Below are 23684 nucleotides of genomic sequence, written 5' to 3' on the forward strand. Positions count from 1 at the left end.
CTCTATTTCTTTGCATTGATCGCTGAGAAAGGCTTTCTTATCTCTCCCTGTTATTCTTTGGAACTCTGCATTCTTTTGCTGACTATGATTCAAATATGACATTTTGAAAACAAAATCACTCTATTAATTCTTTTGTGAGAGAGATTTTTCTATGTTAACCTACAAGTTATGGCTGGTGGACTTCTAACATTTTATAAAACACTGATAGTTTTTGATTAAAAAAAAAAAAATTTAGGATTTCTGCTTAAACATGATGATAGCAATTCAATCTGACTGTTCTACACTCTCCTCCCCCTGATTTCCAAATCTCATCTTGCTTTGTAAGGCCACCCCTCTCAACCGTTCAGAACAACTCTCTTATGCCCACATGCCGCCCACTCTTCAAGCGTCTGGGAAAGCATCCTAGCAGTAAATGCACCACTGAGTCTCTCAAACTGGGGGATCTGCAGGCTCTCTCAAAGATGCAAACACAAACATAGGTTTAAGAGTGCATTGTTGCTAGGCAACAACACTTAACTGACCTAGTAAGAGCCTCTCAGTGGTGTCCAACTCTGCAACTCCATGGACTGTAGCCTGCCAGGCTCCTCTGTCCATGCAGAGAACAGTGGCTGTTCCCTTCTCCAGGGGATCTTCCCAATCCAGGAATCAAACTGGGGTCTCCTACACTGCAGGCGGATTCTTTACCAGCTGAGCTACCAGGGAAGACCTAACCTACTGAGAAAAGAATTGAATCTAGTACAACATTTCATTCATGCCCAGGGAAGGCTAGGTGACACCAAGGTGTACACAGAAGTAAATCGATAAAAGCAGTAGGAAGTTGTTCACTTGGCACTCAGCAGTTCAGGCTGAGAAAACTCAAAGGAATTCTTGGTAACATACCATGAGCACTTGGTGAAGGAGCTTTCATTTTAGCGAAATACCACCTGCCAGACTAAAAATGAATGTCACCAATTTGCATTATATAGGTTTAGGCAATCAAGTTTTATTTCTATAAGAATTACATACAATAAGAATTTTTCAGTAGTTCTATGCAAAGGTCTGTCTAGTCAAGGCTATGGTTTTTCCAGTGGTCATGTATGGATGTGAGAGTTGGACTGTGAAGAAAGCCGAGAGCTGAGGAATTGTTGCTCTTGAACTGTGGTGTCAGACTTTATTTTTTTGGGCTCCAAAATCACTGCAGATGGTGACTGCAGCCATGAAATTAAAAGACGCTTACTCCTTGGAAGGAAAGTTATGACCAACCTAGATAGCATATTCAAAAGCAGAGACATTACTTTGCCAACAAAGGTCTGTCTAGTCAAGGCTATGGTTCTTCCTGTGGTCATGTATGGTTGTGAGAGTTGGACTCTGAAGAAGGATGAGCGCCGAAGAATTGATGCTTTTGAACTGTGGTGTTGGAGAAGACTCTTGAGAGTCCCTTGGACTGCAAGGAGATCCAACCAGTCCATTCTGAAGGAGATCAGCCCTGGGATTTCTTTGGAAGGAAAGATGCTAAAGCTGAAACTCCAGTACTTTGGCCACCTCATGCGAAGAGTTGACTCATTGGAAAAGACTCTGATGCTGGGAGGGATTGGGGGCAGGAGGAGAAGGGGACGACAGAGGATGAGATGGCTGGATGGCATTACTGACTCGATGGACGTGAGTCTGAGTGAACTCCAGGAGTTGGTGATGGACAGGGAGGCCTGGCGTGCCGCGATTCATGGGGTCGCAAAGAGTCAGACACGACTGAGCAACTGAACTGAACTGATGCTATTAAAAAGACAATTTTAAATCAATGACAATCTTTAAAAAGTTCTCACTTAAAAGGTTATGAAAAATGTGGGGAAGGGGAGTAAGAAAATGTACATCTTTTAGAATGTGTTTGAGCTTACATGATGATCAGTATAAAGCAAGTAGATACAGTTATGGGTTAAATACTGGAAAACCAGGGTAACCACACATCAAAAAAATACAATGGATTCACAAAAACCAAAAAAAAAAAAAAGACTCAAGAATAATAATGAAAGAAAACCATTAACCACAAAAGGAAAAACAAAAGAAACCAAGAAAAAATACAAAATTAACTGCAAAACAAGGTTTAAGATGGCAATAAATACATACTAATCAATAATTACTTTAAATGCCAATGGACTAAATGTTCCAATCAAAAGACAGTGTCAGACTGGATAATACAACAAGAACCTACAGTATGCTACCTATAGGAGAGCACTTCAGGGCAAAAGACACATATAAACTGGAAATGAGACAGAAAAAGACATTTCATACTCAGGGAAATGACAAGAAAGTGGAGTTGGCAATAGTCGTATCAGACAAAACAGACTTTAAAACAAAAACCACAAAGAATGACAAAGTAGGACACACATAAAAGCATCAACACAAGAGGCAGACATAGTATTTGTTAACATACATGCACCCAATACAGGAGCACTTAATACATAAAACAAACACTACAGACATAAATGTAAAAAATGGATGGGAACATAGTAACAGTAGACTTTTAACATTCCACTGACATAAACGGATAGATCTTTCAGACAGAAAATAGGAAGGCAACAAAGATCTTGAATGACAAAACAGAACAATTAGATTTAATTGATATTTCCAGGATGTTACATCCAACAAAACCAGAACACACATTCTTTTAATTTAACAGAACACTCTCTAGGGCACAAAACAAGCCTCAACAAACCGAACAGAACAGAAATTATTTCAAGCATCTTTCCTGACCACAAGAGCATAAAAGTAGAACATCAACCACAGAAAGAGAAAAGAGAAAAAAAACAACTGCACAGACTAAACAACATGCTACTAGGAGACCACTGGGTCAACAATGAAATCAAAGATGAAATTTTAGAATTACTTCTAAACAAATGACAATGAAGACGCAACCATACAAAAACTATGAGATGCAGCAAAAGCAGTTCTAAGAGGGGAGTTCATAGTGATACAAGACTTCCACAAAAAAAGAAGAAAAAAATCTCAAATAAACAACCTAATCTATCACCTAAAGAACTAGAAAAGGAACAATAAACAGAACCAAAAGCTGGAAGGTAGGAAGAAATAATAAAGATCAGAGAGGACACAGAAAATTAAGAAAAAGATCATAAAACCAAGAACTAGTTTTTTGAAAGGATAAACAAAAGTAACAAACCTCTGACCAGGTTGACCAAGAAAAAAAAGGAATACAACTAAACAAAATAAGAAATGAAAGAGGAAAAGTAACAACCAATACCATGGAAATACAAAATACTGTTAAAGAAAATATTATGAACAGTTAGTTATATGTGAACAAAACAGACAACTTAAAAGAAATGGACAAATTTCTAGAAATACATAGCCCACTGAAACTAAGTGAAGAATTAGATAATTTGAACAGACAGATCACTAGATGTGAAATACAATCTGCAATTTAAAAACAACAATAAACTCCATGCAAACAAGAGTCCAGGCCTGGATGACTTCTCTGGGGAACTCCACCTAACACACAAGGAAGAGCCGACACCTATGCTTCTCAAACTCTTCCAAACAACTGAAAAGAAAAAGACATTCTCAGTCATCCTACAAAGCCACCATCACCTCTGAAGGACATAAAACTTTTAAGACGGCCAAAAAATTATAGAAGGAAAAAAAGTATGAGAGTTGATTTTATTCTAAAGGGCAACTCGGTTACTTTTTAATTGAATTTTTTATTTTTGGTAACTCAGTTACCTAATCCATATAAACAATAATAGCTTTAAAATTCTTTTCTATATCATTAGGTGAAGTTATTAAGTGAAAGTCGCTCAGTCGTGTCTGACTTTTTGTGACCCCATGAACTAATATAATACAGTCCATGGAATTCTCCAGGCCAGAATACTGGAGTAGGTAGTCTTTCCCTTCTCCAGGGGATCTTCCCAACCCAGGAATTGAACTGGGGTCTCCTGCATTGCAGGCAGATTCTTTACCATCTCAGCCACAGGGAATACAATAAAAAACCCTATTTGTGGATTACAAATTTATATCTCAGGCCCTAACATCCCTAATTAGGACCAACTGGCACTAGTGACCCACTTCACTGCTCACTTAAATTTTTAACAGGTGGATTTTCTCTCCACAAAGCTTTACTCTTCCAGTTTTTTTCATCTCAAAATAGAACCATCATCCACTAAATTACTCAACTATCCCTGATCGATTTATCCCTCAGCCCAATCCCTACATCCAATCCATAAATTGGTGCCATTTACGGATTTCCAGGAAATCCAAAATCCATTCATTTCACGTCTAAGCCACCATCATTTCTCACCTTACTTACCAGTTCTTTAACTTGGTTTCTTTGCTTCTATTCTTGGTGGCAAGAATACACAGAAGAACTATACAAAAAAGATCTTCATGACCCAGATAACCACAATGGGGTGATCACCCACCTAGAGCCAGACATCCTGGAATGCAGAGTCAAGTAGGCCTTAGGAAGAATCACTATGAACAAAGCTAGTGGAGGTGATGGAATTCTAGTTGAGCTATTTCAAATCCTAAAACATGATGCTGCTAATGTGCTGAACTCAATATGCCAACAAATTTAGAAAACTCAGCAGTGGCCACAGGACTGGAAAAGGTCAGTTTTCATTCCAATCCCAAAGAAAGGCAATGCCAAAGAATGTTCAAACTACAGCACAATTGCACTCATCTCACAAACTAGCAAAGTAATGCTCAAAATTCTCCAAGCCAGGCTTCAACACTATGTGAACCATGAATTTCCAGATGTTCAAGCTGGATTTAGAAGAGGCAGAGGAACTAGAGATCACATTGCCAACATCCACTGGATCATAGAAAAAGCAAGAGAGTTCCAGAAAAAATCTACATCTGCTTTATTGACTACGCCAAAGCCTTTGACTGTGTGGATCATAACAAACTGGAAGATTCTGAAAGAGACGGGAATACCAGACCACCTTACCTGCCTCCTGAGAAGTCTGTATGCAGGTCAAGAAGCAAGTTAGAACTGGACATGGAACAACAGGCTGGTTCCAAATAGGGAAAGGAGTACGTCAAAGCTGTATACTGTCACCCTGCTTATTTAACTTATATGCAGAGTACATCATGAGAAACGCTGGGCTGGATGATGCACAAGCTGAAATCACAATTTCTGGGAGAAATATCAATAACCTCAGATATGCAGATGACACCACCCTTATGGCAGAAAGTGAAGAGGAACTAAAAAGCCTCTTGATGAAAGTAAAAGAGGAGAGTGAAAAAGTTGGCTTAAAGCTCAACGTTCAGAAAACTAACATCATTGCATCTGGTCCCATCACTTCATGGCAAATAGATGGGGAAACAGTGGAAACAGTGTCAGACTTTATTTTTGGGGGCTCCAAAATCACTGCAGATGGTGACTTCAGCCATGAAATTAAAAGACAGTTACTCCTTGGAAGGAAAGTTATGACCAACCTAGATAGCATATTCAAAAGCAGAGACATTACTTTGCATCCATCTAGTCAAGGCTTTGATTTTTCCAGTGGTCATGTATGGATGTGAAAGTTGGACTGTCAAGAAAGCTGAGCGCCAAAGAATTGATGCTTTTGAACTGCAGTGTTGGAGAAGACTCTTGAGAGTCCCTTGGACTGCAAGGAGATCCAACCAGTCCATCCTAAATGAAATCAGTCCTGAATATTCATTGGAAGGACTGATGCTGAAGCTGAAACTCCAAAACTTTGGCCACCTGATGTGAAAAACTGACTCACTGGAAAAGAGCCTGATGCTGGGAAAGACTGAAGGCAGGAGAAGGGGACAACAGAGAATGAGATGGTTGGATGGCATGATGGACAAGAAAAAGAGTTTGAGCAAGCTTCGGGAGTTGGTGACAGACAGGGAAGCCTGGTGTGCTGCAGTCCACGAGATCACTAAGAGTCGGACACAACTGAATGACTGAACTGAACTGATTCTTGGCTCACTACAATATATTCTATTAATACAATGAAGTCAAAGTAATCTTTTTATAAGTCATGTTATTCCCCACGTAAAATCCTCTATCTCTATCCCAAATTAATTTCAACCACTCAGAGACAATGCAAAGCTGTTCCCTAATGCTGACAAGAGCTAGGTTTTGCTTCTGGTATTACTTTCTACTTGTTTCTCTTTCTAAAGGAAATAAAACATGCCAAAGAGGATATATCTCTTCTTGAGTCAGCTCTGAAGCTGCCCAGGCTGCCCAGGTTCAAATCCTGGACAGATGAGCAATCTTAGGGAAACTGCTAAAGCCTCTCTGCTCTCAGTTTCCTCCAGTTAAGATCACTTTTTACACTCACTGATTGGCTAGACTTGCAAACAGTTAGAACTCAATAAGGGTATTATTTGGGGAAGGAGATTAGCAGGGAGCTGTATAACAATTGCCAGCACCACGGCCAAAATGCAAACCTGCTTGTGAATTATTCAGACATTTATTTGGGCGTTCCTAAGGCCATTCTCCTCCTGTTTACACTGCATGCAACTCGAGGGGAAAGACTCAACCTTAAAAAAGACTGGTTCCCAAATCAGACCGCTAAGCACAGACACTTTGCAGTTGCACAACTGCAGACTATGAAGGGTCAGTACTCAGAGCCACCACACCAACTCAGCTGTCCACACACAGGTGTGCCATTATAATGCCAGTTAGAAAAACGTTCAAAGCAATGTCATTTATGATAGCAGGAAAAAAAGAAACACGTTTAATGTAACCAAAAACTGAACAGCTAAAGAAATGATGGCAAATCAACATAAGATACCACAGGGCAAGTACAAGGGTATATACAGATGAAGTCTGCTATGGGGGGAAAGCATGAGGTAAAATATGTATAAACATACTATTTAAAACTACATAAAAATGTGTGTACTCTTTAACAAGACTTCCACTTTCTACAGAATGCAAATCTGTTATAAAGTTTTAAAGAACACACATGTTGTGAGCCCAGATGGTCTCTTAATGATGATCCCTTCTAGTTCTAGTATTCAGTGATCCTATGAAAACCTAAAGTGTGCAAATACTCTGAAAAACCGGTGAGTAGAATACACATACTTTACAATACCAGATGTCAGAGATGTGTTCTGTGACACAAGGGTAGCAAAGCTGGATCAAGAACCAGCCATGTAATGCTCGATTGTAAGACATGAACTCTTTACAATGACAAAGAAATCATGTGCAGGCAGCACTAGTTGCAAATCATTTCTCTAGAGAAATGAATATGGAATGCTGGCTCAAGTGTTATACTTCTTTTCTAGGCAGGTCTTATCGCAATTGTTTTCCACAACATAATTTAAAAAACAAGCGAACCCCAAACCAAAACCCACCCATAGAATCCAAATATCTAGTTTTATGCCCTAACATGGGTTTTAAAGACATGTGAATATTATATCAGACCATGAATCAACCAAGAGGACGTGGGAGATTTGATCTAAAACAGTTTTTTAAATCTGTCAGTGATTTCTGTATAATGTTAACTCTTATATTTGACTTTCAAATGACTTAAAATATTATAAAATTCACTTAAAATCAGTGTAAGATACAGTATGCAAAAAACCTACATACATAATAATGATAAAATTCAGTAGTTTGGAGGACACCCTTCATTTTTTAAAATTCTGCCTTATTAAAAATATATCAACAATGCAACCCCCGCCTTTAACTTCTATATGAGCTGCTTATAAGTTGGGGTGTAGATGAGGCTGCTATAAATTTTGTAGTATTACTTTTAAAAATTTACATTTACTTTAAAAAAGACTTAATTTTAAAATTCTGTAGGACTTATGAGATCACTTAGAAGACTGCCAACCTAAATGTGCCTGACTCCAAATGCATCTGATATATGAAAACGAAAACAGTGAAACCAATATTCTCAGTAAAAACTTAATATGACTTCTGTGCTTTAAGGAATACAGGCTGTTGAAATGTAAAGCTAATCACACACACACTAGATGATCAGTGAACCATTAACAACACTGTGATGAAGAGATGAAATTAATACACGTGGCACTCAGCTGTCTGTAGAGCTACACGCACACACCAGAAGAGAATACACAGTACTGACATACACTGTTCCCAAGTGGGTCCTCCCCCACTCTCTTTTTGGGGAACATTCACATTTTCTAATTTCTTTACAATTAATATTTACTATAATGCATTGTCTGTGAGCTTTAGCTATGATTAATCTCTGAACTGAATTACCTGACTCAAAGCTGGAATGGAACTTGTCTGAGAAGTTGTCTGAGATATGGGACCATTCATCTGTAAAATTGAAAACACCAGACACACCATCACTACCATGCAAAGAAACACATTTTCAAACCATGGTAATTTAGCAAAACAAAACCCACTGAGAAAAGCACACTTATATGACAAAGAAATTTAATGAGATAGTCAAAATGATGTAAGAGCCTTGAAATTTAAAATACTTTTAAATTCCGACTGGTGTTATTCCTTGTCATTTCAACTGGAAAAATTAAGAAAACCTACTTTTCCCAACATCATTTAGAAACTTTAAATATCATTGCCTGACATGATAATAGTTTACAATAAACAAATGCACTCAAAATTTAAAATCTGTATTATAATTTCTAATTAACTCTTTAAATAAATACCACTACAATGGCTATATTATTAAAATATTTATAAATCACTGCCTTTATCTTAGTGATTTTAAGTCCAAGGCTTTAAGTCTTAAGAACTATAATGCCCGTGTTTTCTCTATCACTTAGAAATCTGAAATTTCCTCTACTAAGTAAGCCCTAAGTATACTCAGAATTTACCCCTATATTTAAGCATAAGTGTTCTGAGTAGAGTGCAGAGCCTGTTATCACAACAGAAGAGGGTGCACGGGCCAGCGCTGCCCTGGACGTCCACTCACCAGATGCGCGCTGTCTTTCCCTTCTTGGACTCGTTGGCCCTGCGGTTCAGCCACGACCTTAGCGTCCTGATCAGAAGTCATGAGCTGTTTACTTTGTGGCTCCACTGGGAGAAGTTCAATGTTAGCCAGAGAATCCTGTAAAACGACAGACAGTAAATTGGTAACTTGAAGTGCAGAGGGTAATTTAATTCTAAAATGAAACTATTAAGCAGTTTTAAAATCCTCAAGTTTTCTAGGTCATACGTTTATCCCTCTGCAGTCTAAGTAGTTTAAAGAAATGTGCCAATAACGTCCACCTTTCACACCCAAGAAATTACATTAAAAAAAAAAGTTTCTTCATATTAATTTGCTAACTATAATATCGTAAGAGTTAGAAACCAAATGCTAACATATACAAACCCACTCATGTCCAGAAATTCATTTTTTAAAAACAGAAAATTATCAAAGTACTAGAACTCCAATTTGGGACTGATGAATGCCAAATTTATGTATTTACAGAACTCTGTAATACTCTTAGAGGAAAACATAGGCAGAACCCTCTGGCATAAATCACAGCAACATCTTCTTGATCCATCTCCCACAATAATGTAAATAAAAACAAAAAGAAAGAAATAGGGCCGACTTAAAAGCTTTTGCTCAGCAAAGGAAACAATAAAACGAAAAGACAACCCACAGATTGAGAAAATATTTGCCAACAATGCAACTAATAAGGGATTAGTCTCCAAAATTTACAAACATCTTAAGACACCTAACAGCATCAAAATAAACAATCCACTCAAAAAATGGGCAAAAGACCTGAAAAGACATTTCTCCAAAGATAAACAGATAAGCAACAGGCACAAGAAAAGATGCCAACATGGCTAGTTATTAGATAAACGCGAATCAAAACTACAATGAGATATCACCCCACACCAGTCAGAATGGTTAAATATAAAAAAATCCACAAACAACAAATGCTGCAGAGGGTGTAGAGAGAGAAACCCTCCTACACTGCTGGTGGGAATGCTAACTGGTACAGCCACTATAGAGAACAGTATGGAAGTTCCTTAAAAAACTAAGAATAGAGCTACCATATGACCCCGCAATCCCACTCTTGGGCATATATCTGGAGAAAAACATGATTCAAAAGGTTATATGCACCCCAATGTTCTTTACAGCCCTGTTTACAGTGGCCAAGACATGGAAACAATCTGACTGTCCATCAACAGGGGAATGGATAAAGATGTGGTACATACATACAATGGCATGTGTGTGTGTCCATGCTAAGTAGCTTCAGTTAGGATGGACTCTCTGTGACCCTATGGATTGTAGCCCTCCAGGCTCCTCTATTTATGGGATTCTCCAGGCAAGTATACTGGAGTGCGTTGCCAGGCCCTGCTTCAGAGGATCTTCCCAACCCAGGGGTTGAACCAGGGATTTTACATCTCCTGCATTGGCAGGTGGGTTCTTAACCACTGGCGCTTAATTCACTCCATGTGACACTCTCTAGGTCCCTTTATGTTGCTGCAAATGGCATTATTTCATTCTTTTAATGACTGAGTAATATATGATGGAATATTACTCAGCAATTAACAATGGAAACAGTGACAGACTTTATTTTGTTAGGCTCCAAAATCACTGCGGATGGTGACTGCAGCCATGAAATTAAAAGACACTAGATCCTTGGAAAAAAGCAATGATAAATCTAGACAGCATATTAAAAAGCAGAGACATTACTTTGCCTACAAAGGTCTGTAGAGTCAAAGCTATGATTTTTCCAGTAGTCGTGCATGGATGAGAGAGATGGACAATAAAAAAGGTTGGGCATCAAAGAACTGATGTTTTCGAACCATGAAAACATCATGGGACTGGAAAAGACTTTTGAGAATCCCTTGGACAGCAAGGAGATCAAACCAGTCAATCCTAAAGGAAATCAACCCTGAATATTTATTGAAAGGACTGATGATGAAGCTGAAACTCCAATACTTTGGCCACCTGATGCAAAGAGCCAACTTACTGGAAAATACCCTGATGCTGGGAAAGACTGAAGGCAGGAGGAGAAGGGGACAACAGAAGATGAGATGGTTGCAAGGCATCACCAACTCAATTGACATGAGTTTGAGCAAACTCCGGGAGATGGTGAAAGACAGGGAAACCTGGCATGCTACAGTCCATGGGGTCACAAAGAGCTGGACACGACTGAGCGACTGAACAACAATTAAAAAGAATGAAATAATGCTATTTGCAGCAACATGCAGGGACTGAGAGAGTATCACACTGAGTGAAGACAGAGAGAGAGAGAAGGAGAATCTAAAGAGAAATGATACAAAAGAACTTGCTTCAAAACACAAAGAGACTCACAGAAAACTAACTTATGGTTGCTGGGCGTGGAATGGCTAGTTAGGGACTTTGGGATGGACATGTATGTACTGCTTCATTTAAAATGGATAACCAACAAGCACCTACTGTGTAACATGTGGAACTCTGCTCAATGTTATGTGCCAACTCGGATAGAAAGAAGGTTTGGGGGAAATGGATACATGTATATGTATGGCTGAGTCCCTTTGCTGTTCAGCTACAATTACACAACATTGTTAATCAGCTATACCCCAATACAAAATAAAAAGTTCAAAGTTTTGGAAAAAATAAAAGAAATTCATTTTTTAAGAACAGAAAATTACCAAATTAATAGAACTCCAATTTGGGACTGATGAATCCCAAATTTATGCATATATAGTTTTTGACCAGCCCATTTCACTTTCTTCCAGGAAAGCAGTAGCCTGGAGAAATAAACAAGTTTGTTTTAAAGGAATCCCTTCACAGTCTTGAAACAAACAAACCAAAAGCAATATGAACACAGGGCAAAAGCATGCCAAGCAGCCTGCGTAAAGCTTTTGCTTGGCTCAACAGCTGGACACTGAACTTCATGTAATTTTCCCAAATGGATCATGAAGTAACACTGGCTTAGAAGGGACACCAGTTAATCATGATTTTGTATTACGAGTGTCAGAACCACGGTTCTCAGACATCCAGGTGTGACTTAAGCGTTCCCTCTCTTCACTGTAAGCTATGACTCCTCACAAGATAAAGAAGTTAATTTAACCCAGATTTTTCAAGCTCTTCTAAAAACATGCAGCATCCAAGTGGCAGATAAATTTAAAAGCTGTTTTTGTCACTAGGTAAACCATGTAGGTTTTTAAGTTTCTATGATGGCACTTTCTATTCTCAATAACCTGCTTATGATAAATTCTCTAAACCCTTTATAATGAAATAATCTGATGATCAAAGGTAAACTAGTCCTACTGTCAAACGTATCAGCAACCATAGAAGCACAAAATCACTGAAACGCTGTACGACAGACTTGGAAATGTAAACTACTAACAGAGGAGAAAGGCCTGAAACAAATCAGTTTCAGAGATCCATGTTTTCCACAATGCAGAATGAATGACAAATATGTTAAACTGTAATCACCTGCAATGTGTTAAATTGTAAAATCCAGAAAATATGATGGTACCTGCACTGACAGTCACAGCAGGGAGGTGCAGATGCTTTCTTACACTATTAACTTGAGTATTAAAATTCTCAAAGGGGGGAAAAAAATGTCTGGCTGAAAACAAGATACAAAGAGAAAAAAATCAACTGCAAGAGTCCTTTATTATATATACTACCTATGTTTTTTTCAGTCAGTCACAAATTATGCCCCTTGTGACTGAAACAGCACACCACAGATAGGAAGTAGTCCTGCACAACAAACCCAGGATGTGATCTTACTGCAACCTTGCAGCAAACACAAGCACACAGGAAGGCCTAGGGGTTCTGCGAAGCTGGACCAGGAGCCTGGCTTCAGTACAAACAAGGACAAGATACACATACTGTCCCAACTGTGGCTTTGTTTATATGGCTTTATCTGTTATGTTTAATAATTATAATAAATAAAATGAGACCCTAGCTTTTAGGGATGCATACTGAAACACTTCCGGGGAGATAACGTGATGTGGGGCAGAGACATGGGGGGTTCACAGGTGCTCTTCCCGGGAGAGGAGAAGGAGGGGTCATATGATCCTGTCTACTTCTGTATTTCTGCAACAGTGTATAAGCCAAGGATGAAAAGGCAGTCATGGCAGCAGCTTAGTACAACAGTGGTTCTGCTCTGACCTGGGCAACCCATATGAACAAGCAATCATAATCATACACCCTGTCTCTAAATTACCAACCTGACACACCCATTTTTTTAAAAAAAAACTTTTTAAAAAAAACCCAACAATTGCTGAAGTTGGCAACTGGTGTTATACTGAGTAAACTACAAAGCACTGAAATTAGACTTTATTATCAAATATCTCAATCTAAAATAAGACTTAAAGAATAATGACAACAATTCCAATAAAACACAAAATAACTTTTTCATTACTTAAGAAACCAAAACTATTTTAAGACTTACAGCTATGTAACCTATTGCTTCTTGGCATAAAGCAGGTCTCAAGGCTGTGAAGAGAAACAGGCAAAGGGGGACGAGATCTACTTTCAAAGCAAACTGTTTCTTAGCTAAGACCTGGTAACAGGACAACCTAAAGGTGTTCAGAGGCAACTTTCACAAAAACTTAATCAGCCAAACAAAAGGGGTCATCTTCCTGATTTGATTTCATTTTCTATTTACATGAAAAAACAAAGAGACATGAAATCAGAGGCCCCTCCCCCCCAACCAAGTGGTCTCTAGGCTAGCAGACTTTGTTAATTCCATCTGTCAAAGCTCCACCTCAGAAAATTTTACTAACCTTATCAACTACTTGGGAGCATATAGTTCTCTAGTTCTGTTTCTAAACAATTCTTTTCACACATACCCGAAATGTTTGTTTTATAAGTAAAAACTTACTTAGGTCTTCTTGGACACTCAAGACAATCCTTAAAAAAATATAAATCAATCTCAAACCTGACTATTTATCAAGCTGGTAGCATAAATATCCAAAAAAGAGTTATTCTAAGTGACATTAAAAGAGAGTATTCACACACAAAATCCTGAAAACTCACAAGAAAATCTTAAAATGCACTCAGGAGGCTTGTTCTTTGGGGCAAATATTGGTATTATTTTGAAGCTATTTTATGTATTATACACACACATACACAAACTGTAATATAATAAGAAAAATAAGAATTAAGTACTAAGACTTTCAACATAAAAGGAAACACAAACATAAAATCAAACAAGCTAGGTAAAATCCACAGAATCATTTTATATTTACTGTAAATGTAACTTTTTAAAATTACAGTTGGCCCTTGAACAAGGGGGTTTTTGAGGCACATGTGAGTCCACTTATATGCAGATTATTTTCTTTTCAATTAAATGGATATGACCTGTGGTTGGCTGAATACAAAATGCAGAACCAGGGATACCCAGGTACAGAACCCTGGGCAGGGAGGGCTGTGTGTCAAATCACAAGTGGCTCTTCGACTCCTGGGGGTCAGCACCTCTAGCCCCTGTGGGGTTCAAGCTCAGCTGTATAGATTTTCTTCAGCTTTCGCTATTTGTTCTACTAACATCCCCATCCTATGCCAGGTCCTACTCTCAGATCCCACACTGCACTGAGCTGTCACTTCTCTCCAGTCTCCTCCGACCTGTGACAGCTCCTCAGTCGGCCACATTTGTGCGGAATGTTGCTCAATTTGAGATGAACCTGGGACACTGTATCACGACGGCAAGGAAGCTCTCTAAGACGCCTGTGGTCCCGTCACAGAAGCAACAGGAAAAGAAGAGAGGGGCTCCTGATGGCCAAAGACAGAGAATGTGACAGGCACAAAGAATGAATGGAAACAAACGTACAAAAATCCACAGTGGTTACAGGCCACCACTACACAAGTGACCAGTGGAGGCTGTTAAGACACCAACTCCTTTTTCTGAAGATTGCTCCAGGGAAACAAGCCATCAGCCTGCCCTTGCTGAATGAGTATTAGCACAACTAAAGACCAGGGCATGCTGTTCACTACACAGGAGTCACAACTAAAAACAGGGTGGATGACAGAATCTGGAAATCCGTTGCAATAGCTAATGAAATGATCGCTGATATCTGCTAGAGAGGAGGGAAAGAGCTGACGGGGAGCTCAGAGGGACTGAAGCCACTTTTCAACCTGATGACTAACATGCAACAAGTGGGTATTACACTCTTAACAGGATGAAAAGCATCAGGTCGATGAAATATTCTTGCCAAAACAGAACCTATGTTTAATCAAACTTCCAGACCCCACTCCCAATTTAAAGGAAACCCTGGGAACAGTACGCGTTAAACAACACCAACGAATGTCACAAGCTAAACCCAAAATGTGGGGCATACTACAGACAGATGCCCCATTTCTACAGCAAACCTGAGACGTGGGGAAAAAAGGGGAGATTTTTATTGCTACAAAATGGAAAAGCTTTAACCAAAATAACCTTATGTATGAGAAATGTATCTGGACCCAGATGCAAATAAATTAAATTAAAACGTATTTTTGACAGGAAAAATTGAATGTTGTGTGGGTGATCAAAAGTATTACAGAATGATTAATAATTTTGTTGAGTGCAATGAAGGTGCTTTGGCTTTTATTTTTAAATGTCTCATTTTTAAAAGACATCAACTAAAAGACTACAGATGAAATTACACGTCTGGAATCTGGATGTAATTAGCTTTGGAATACGCTAATAATTTTTTTGTGAGTGTAAGGAAACAGAAGAAACAAAAATACAAGAATGCAGCAAGCTGATGGAAGCTAAACTGAGGTAATGGGTACCATACATGGAGGACTGCTGCAATATCCTCCTCCTTCTAAGGTTAAAGTCCATAATAAAAGCTAACAAGACTCATCTAACTAGGATACAGTATCAACACACACCCAAAACTCCCCATACTTACGTCTATTTAAAATATGTACTAATGAAACAATTCAACAATATGTAAACCATTTTATACTACTACTCATGGCAGCTTTAGTCAAAAAAGGGGAAATAAACACTGAACTATAGAAAAGCAAAAAATAAAGCAATATATTAAAAGTATTAAAAATATTCACCAAGATTATATAAAGTAAAAAAAGCAGGATATTAAAAAACTGTGGACAGTATAATTGCAACTATATTTTTAAAATTCATATAACTCTGTGAATATTTAAAAATGAAACAAATGAAACTAGAAGGACGGACCCCAGATGACTAACAATGTGTAGTTAAGATTAAAACTCAAGGATCATGTTCCACTTTGCTTCATTTATGTAGGTTCAACGTTTTTTTAATAACTTACTATTTATATAATCACACATACCTAATAAAACTCATTGGCTGGCTGATTTCACGTTTATCAAACAACTACCTAATCCTTTAGGGTTGAGGAGAGTCTACAGAAAGAGCAGATACTGACCCAGTTGCCCATTAGTACAGGTAATAAAACTGTCGTTCAGTTATCACAACATTTTCTCATGCAATGATATCATCAGTCTTGTCCTCTGAGATAGGGGGTCTCAAAGTGTGGTCTGGACCGCATGAGAGGTCCCAGAAGCCCTTTCTGGGGCCAAGAGGTTGAAAGGATCAATGCTGAATGCCCTTATTCTCTTCTCACAGAAGCACAGTGGATTTCTGGTATAGGACCAAAGTTTAAGGGTACATGAGGAGACTATTAACATACTACTCCCTTTCCCAGCCACATATATGTGTGAAGCCAGATATCCCTCTTATATGTCCACCAAAGCAGCATGTCACTAACAGAGCAAACGCAGAAGCAGACGAGATTCCAGCCGGGATTCAATTAAATCACACATTAAAGAGATTCACAAAAATACGTAACAATGCCATTCTCATCATTAAATCACTTTTTGTTTTGGAAAAGAGTGCTATTTTTTCACAGGCAATGTTATTTATATTACATGTAACGAGTTTGTTATTATTCAAGAAAAATACATATTTAAAATTTCTAAGTCTTAATTTTTAACATAGAAAGAACCAAGTCATGTAAACAAAAGCTCTCAGGGACCTTCAATGTTTAAAAGTGTAATGAGGTCTTGAGCCCACAAGGTTTGAGAACCACCGACAAAAGACACAACTAGTTCTGACTGACAAGGCCTGGTGTTCATGGCTGGGAAGACAGGCCACTCTCACGATGGCCAACAGATCAACCCACAATCAATCGATCCACAGAGTCAATACAATCCATCAAAATTCCACCAGCCTTTTTTGCAGAAACTGATGAACTGATCCTAAAATTCCTACGGAAATGTAAGAGACCCACAAAACAATCAAAACAAAGCTGGAAGACGGACCCTTCCTGATTTCAGAACTCACTCCAAAGTTAGAGGAATCAAAAGTGTGGTGCTGGCCAAAAGACAGATCAATGGAACAGAACTGAAAATCCAGATATAAACCCTTATACTCAGGGTCAATTATTTTCAAAAGGGTACCAAGACCACTCAATGCAGAAAAATACTCTTTTCAACAAATGATGCTTGGACAACTGAATATCCACATGCAGGAGAATGGAGCTGGACCCCTAACTTACTCTCTATACAAAGATTAACTCAAAATGAAGCACCCACCCACATGTAAGAGCTAAAACTGTAAAACTCAGAAGATAACAGAGAAAGGCTTCAAGAAAATGTACTTGTGTCAATGGCTTCTTAGATTGGACACCAAAAGCACAAACAACAGAAGAAAATAAACTGGTCTTCATCAAAACTTTTGTGCTTCCAAGAATACCATCCAGAGTGGGAGAAAATATTTGCAAATTATACATCTGATAAGGGACACGTAACTATATATCAAATAAATAATTCCTAAAACTAAGTAAGAGACAAGTTAAAAATGGGCCAAGAATCTGAATCGACATTTCTCCAAAGATATAAAAATAGCCAATAAGCAGGTGAGAATATGCTTAACATCGTAAATCACTACTGCCGCTGCTGCTGCTGCTGCTAAGTCGTGTCCAACTCTGTGCAACCCCATAGATGGCAGCCCACCAGGCTCCCCTATCCCTGGGATTCTCCAAGCAAGAAAACTGGAGTGGGTTGCCATTTCCTTCTCCAATGCATGAAAGTGAAATCACTCAGTCGTGTCCGACTCTTCACGAACCCAAGGACTGCAGCCCACCAGGCTCCTCCGTCCATGGGATTTTCCAGGCAAGAGTACTGGAGTGGGGTGCCACTGCCTTCTCCCGTAAGTCACTAGGGAAATGCAAATCAAAACATCACTCACTGGCATGGCTATAATCAAAACGACAAATAGTAAGTGTTGACAAGGGTGTGCAGAAATGAGTTCTTCATACATTGCTGGTGGGAATTTAATAGCACACAGGCACTTGGGTGAACAGCTTCAAAATGTTTAATCCATTATGACTCAGCAACTGCACCTCTAGGTACATACCCAAGGGAACTGGCTTCCTCCTTCCTGGAGGCAGTCTTGAGTCCCCTTCTCAACCTGTCCTCATTACCCACAGCCTCTCTGCTCTTTACAGCAACAATCACTCTGAGCTTCTCAAAGGTATCCATGTGTTTCTTCTTCTCATGAACAAGACATAACAGGACAATAAATCCCACCAACGATATGCTACAATTTACCCCAAAGAGATTTGCTCTGTCACTAACACTCTAATACATATTTTACTATCCTGTTGTCTAAATACTTTTTCTGTATTTGCAGCTAAGTATGCTCAAGTCTCTTCTGATGCCTGGAAACTGTGTGTGATCAAGAGGAATGAGCCAAGGAAAAGAGCATGAGCAGAGAAGACAGCTGAGACAAGATGCTATCACACAGACGTGGGTTCTGAGGACTTCAGCATGATGACAGGGATCATTCTATTAAAAAAAAAAAGTAAATATTCAACTAGGTAAGTAAGCCATTTTACCTAAACATGGAAAATGGATTGTTAAGAACTTCAGAGATTGTCTTCATTAAATAGTGTGTGATCCCCTTTGAGAATCAATTAAAAAAGTCAAAATCTGTTACTTTCCATGTCTACTTTGCAGACCTTTGAAACTGATAAAACTCATTAGAAAAAACAAAAATGGTCCAAAAAGCTAAATCAAATCATTAAAGCACAACCCTAGCGTTTTGGGACTGGAAGAACATGTGTTTGGGCTTCTCAGGTGGCTCAGTGATAAAAGAATCCGCCTGCCAAGCCAGGAGTTCCAGGAGACCCTGGTTTGATCCCTGGTTGGGGAAGATCCCCTGGCAGGAGGGCCTGGCAACCCACTCCAGTATTCTTGCCTGGGAAATCCCATGGACAGAGGAGCCTGGTGGGCTACAGTCTATGGGGTCACAAAGAGTCAGATACAACTTGATTAAACAAAAACAAGAAAATAAACCACCACAATGGCAATTAGTTACTCACACATTTGCTTTGTGTTGCTGGCTGGGCTATTCTGTTTACCTCATAGCTGTCTGCATCACCCAGCTGCTGTTGCTGCTGCTAAGTCGCTTCAGTCGTGTCCGACTCTGTGCAACCCCATAGACAGCAGCCCACCAGGCTCCCCCATCCCTGGGATTCTCCAGGCATAAACACTGGGGTGGGTTGCCATTTCCTTCTCCAATGCATGAAAGTGAAAAGTGAAAGTGAAGTTACTCAGTTTCGCGACCCCGTGGACTGCAGCCTACCAGGCTCCTCTGTCCATGGGATTTTCCAGGCAAGAGTACTCTGCATCACATATAGTATCTAAAATGCACATTCCTGTCTCACTCCAGAATAACTTGTGAGTATCTTGGGGCAGATCAGCTATGTACTTTCCACAGCACATTACCAGATTATATACTTAACTGAATCTGTAGACCTGAATGGTGGGGATGTCTACAGAGCAACGGATACGGCTTCCAGGAGAGCTGTTACTCTAACTTCTTGTTTTTTTAAGACTCACTGTCTCTATGATGGTCCAATTTGTCCACGGAGTTGTCTTAATGATAAATGAAAGAGAGCAACCCAATCTCACCGTAGTTGCTGTTTAATTACACTTTTAAATTGGCAGTCAGTACGGAAATATGTATGTTTAAACAGATGCTGCCAATAAAGTATGATTTTTTTAAATTTCCTTTTATACATACCTACCTGTGCTTCTATCAAAAAAGAGAGGAGGAGGAAAAGGTAACTCTTATTCATAGTTTGACCTGGTTCTGCTCCTAGGGAAAGCATAAAATCAAACACAACATGCAAAAACTTATGTCTTAGCCAAGTAAGAGTGGGAAAGCATCTACATGACATGTACACCCTAAAAATTACATTAAAAACTTTTTACACAAAGTGCTTTCAATTGAGAACTTAACTAGATAATACTACACACAAAAAAATTTTAAAGGTACCTTCAAGCTTTACGGATTCAAGTTGGTTTATGAAATCTCACCGGAGAAGGCAATGGCACCCCACTCCAGTACTCTTGCCTGGAAAATCCCATGGATGGAGGAACCTGGAGGGCTGCAGTCCATGGGGTCGCTGAGGGTCGGACACGACTGAGCAACTTCACTTTCACTTTTCACTTTCATGCATTGGAGAAGGAAATGGCAACCCACTCCAGTGTTCTTGCCTGGAGAATCCCAGGGACAGGGGGAGCCTGGTGGGCTGCCGTCTGTGGGGTCGCACAGAGTCGGACACGACTGAAGTGACTTAGCATAGCATGAAATCTTACCCCAGAGTAGTCAATTATTTGAAAAGATTATTTTACTAGGTTATAAAGAATTCTAAACAAACTATTTGAAACAACCAAAACAATATGGAGTGGACTTAAAAATTCTTCTCGGGACTCCCCTGGTGGTCCAGTGGCTAAGACTCCACGCTCCCAATGCAGGGGTCCTGGGTTCAATCCTTGGTTAGGGCACTAGATCCCACACGCTGCAACTAAAAGACCAGGCACAGCCAAACGACCCCATGGACTGTAGCCTACCAGGCTCCTCTGTTCATGGGATTTTAGTACTGGAGTGGATTGCCATTTCCTTCTCCAGGGGATCTTCCCAAATCAGGGACTGAACCCAGGTCTCCCACATTGTAGACAGACACTTTACCATCTGAGCCACCAGGGAAGTCCTGAATAAATAAATAAATATTTTTAAAAATAAGAATTCTTCTCTTACTCTGCAGGTGGTTATAATGGTTGTTCTGTAAAATTCTGGTAAACGTGAGCGCAAAGGGGAAGGGGAACACATCCTTAGAGTTACAGCCTTCTGCCCCCGAAGTGTAACTTCTTGCTTTTATCATGAGTTGCTTCTTTCCCAAGAGAAGAGTATCTCCTAAAACAGTCACACACTTTTTCACCAGAGGGAGAAGAAAATAGATAGTGCAAGCTTTGTTAACTGACATCTTTCTGGACAGGACCAGGAAGTCCTGAGGCCAAGCCTACACCCTGTGCAGGACACAAGGCAGCACGTCGACACCATCAGCCTAACCTGGAAGGGGTAAGCGCACCCAGAATGATGTTGTTTCACAGCTGAAAGGTTAACGGTCCTGCGTTCAGCCTGTTGAGAATGAACTCTGACAACCATTTGTCTGCTGCTCAACTTGTTTTCCGGAGAAGGCGATGGCACCCTACTCCAGTACTCTTGCCTGGAAAATCCCATGGACGGAGAGGCCTCGTGGGCTGCAGTCCATGGGGTCACTAGGAGTTGGACACGACTGAGCGACTTCACTTTATTTTTTCACTTTCATGCACTGGAGAAGGAAATGGCAACCCACTCCAGTGTTCTTGGAATCCCAGGGATGGGGGAGCCTGGTGGGCTGCCGTCTATGGGGTTGCACAGAGTTGGACACGACTGAAGTGACTTAGCAGCAGCAGCAACTTGTTTTCACCAAGAACTACCTCCCAGGTCGAAAGTGAAGCACCCCCCACCCCAGCCAGGGGCCAGATGTGTAGGGTCTGGCCAGTAGTCTGCCAGGCGGAGAGACCTCCTCATCCTTTCCTGCCTCAGGGCCCTCACTTCGACCCCAAGTCCTTCTCACATCAGTCTGCTCAGCTGCTGCGAAGCCCCTTGTGGGTGAGCATCTGCACCTGTCTCAGCCATACACTCACTGTGCTGATGAAAAGCTCGATGTGGCTACACAGAGTAGGAAAAAACCACTACTGCTGACCTTCCATATGTAGAACCACCTTCTATATTTTACATTTACCTTAGGGGACTGCGTATATGTAGTTTTGGTTTTTTAACTATAAAGCTTTAGTACTTCCAATCTGAATATGCGATCATTGAACATGAGATTATTGAAACTCTCCAGCAAAGTCTTCACTTTCTCTCATTTACACTGGAAAACAAAAAAATGCTGATGGCCAAATACAGCATTTGGTACTAGTATACACTTGTACCAAAAGTCAGAATCAATACCACAAGTCTTTCAAGAGACCCAGAAGTCCTCTTTAAAAATAAACTCTAGATTGTGCATTTCTTAACTCTTTTTCTAAGGGAAAAAGCCTCAATTCATCTCATCCTTCTAATGAATCATGCATTTCTTCAAGTACTATCACATTCTATTGTGCTTTCTAATTTATAATCGCATAACTGCAGTTTTTCAGTTGAAAAAACATAATACTCTTTCAATACAAGAGGAAGATTGGGGGAGGGTAAGGGGAGAAGGCAATGGCACCCCACTCCAGTACTCTTGCCTGGAAAATCCCATGGATGGAGGAGCCTGGTAGGCTGCAGTCCATGGGGTCGCTAAGAGTTGGACACGACTGAGCGGCTTCACTTTCACTTCTCACTTTCCTGCACTGGAGAAGGAAATGGCAACCCACTCCAGTGGTCTTGCCTGGAGAATCCCAGGGATGGGGGAGCCTGGTGGGCTGCCGTCTATGAGGTCACACAAAGTTGGACACGACTGAAGCGACTTAGCAGCAGCAGCAGCAGCAAGCAGCTCAGAACTCGGCACGCTGAAGAACTGCACGCACTTCAGAGCTCCTCCAACCCTGTGCTGCTCAAACTGGGACGCGCTGACAATCCCAGGGGGCACCAAAGAACCAGAACTAGAGGCGGCACGACTGTTTCAAGTTCTGGAATCATATATAAATTTAGTAATTAAAAAAAGACCGTATACTTCAGTGAAAGGGAAATATTCCACAACAACTATAATCTTACACAATTCTTTCTCAAAAACTAGACCTCAAAAGTCAAGGCAAAGAACCCAAAAACACATAACCTGCATCTTAGTCAACTTTAAGAGACTTAATGAAAATGTGTTTTTCTCTGCAGTTTCTACAGTTAAATCATACACTTGCACTAATGAGCACAACTGCTTTGCACAAACTAAGGGACAAAATGAACTGGCTTCTGTAAGCAAACAACCCAGCAGGGAGGAGGAAGAGGACAGAGCTAAGGCAGGGAGCTGCGCACCAGCCCCACACTCTGCTAGCCACAGGCAGCTGCTTTCATAGGAAAGCGTCACATGGAGCCTCCACCTCGTTGAGCCTTCTGCACTCAGCTTCTCCACGTTTCAGTTAACACCACCTGTTAAATTTCAGTGCATCTAAGCAAATATCTGGGGAACATTTTTTGACTTATGGATTCCTCATAAGTCAAAATCAACTGTTTAAAAAATCGATCCTCATATAAAACAAATAAAAACTGACACTTTCCCAGTCTCAAGGAAATACACTACCTCGTCTACCCCACTGCTCTAACCAGAAACCTGCAAATAAATTTTTAATCTTTCTCTCATATAAGCTTATCCCTCCTCACCTCCACTGTCACTAAACTGTTCCAATAACTATCATCTCTGAATGGAACCACAACCCTAACCTCCTAGGTCTCCCTCCCCCAGTCGCACCAATCCTTCTGCAGAACGATGCTCCCGAAGGAGTTGATCTCTCACCTTCAGCGTGCACCTGCCACGCCATGCACTGTGATATCTGGAACCAACCAAGCAGGCCAGCTGGACCATC

At 40.1% G+C, this 23684-nt stretch overlaps 1 protein-coding gene across 1 annotated transcript in view; it reads right to left on the reverse strand.

Annotated features, from left to right (window-relative positions):
* LARP4B (La ribonucleoprotein 4B) overlaps positions 1–23684 on the reverse strand; it is a 90286-nt gene that overhangs the window by 49618 nt on the left and 16984 nt on the right. The window contains exons 2-3 of the mRNA XM_025264077.3: positions 8850–8984; positions 8171–8230 (exon numbers count right to left, since the gene is read on the reverse strand). Coding sequence (XP_025119862.2) covers positions 8171–8230; positions 8850–8930 — 141 coding nt within the window. The 5' untranslated portion in view covers positions 8931–8984. The remainder of the gene's footprint in view (positions 1–8170; positions 8231–8849; positions 8985–23684) is intronic.

The sequence above is a fragment of the Bubalus bubalis genome, chromosome 14 (genome assembly GCF_019923935.1).
Source record: "Bubalus bubalis isolate 160015118507 breed Murrah chromosome 14, NDDB_SH_1, whole genome shotgun sequence".
Classification (NCBI taxonomy): Eukaryota; Metazoa; Chordata; class Mammalia; order Artiodactyla; family Bovidae; genus Bubalus; species Bubalus bubalis.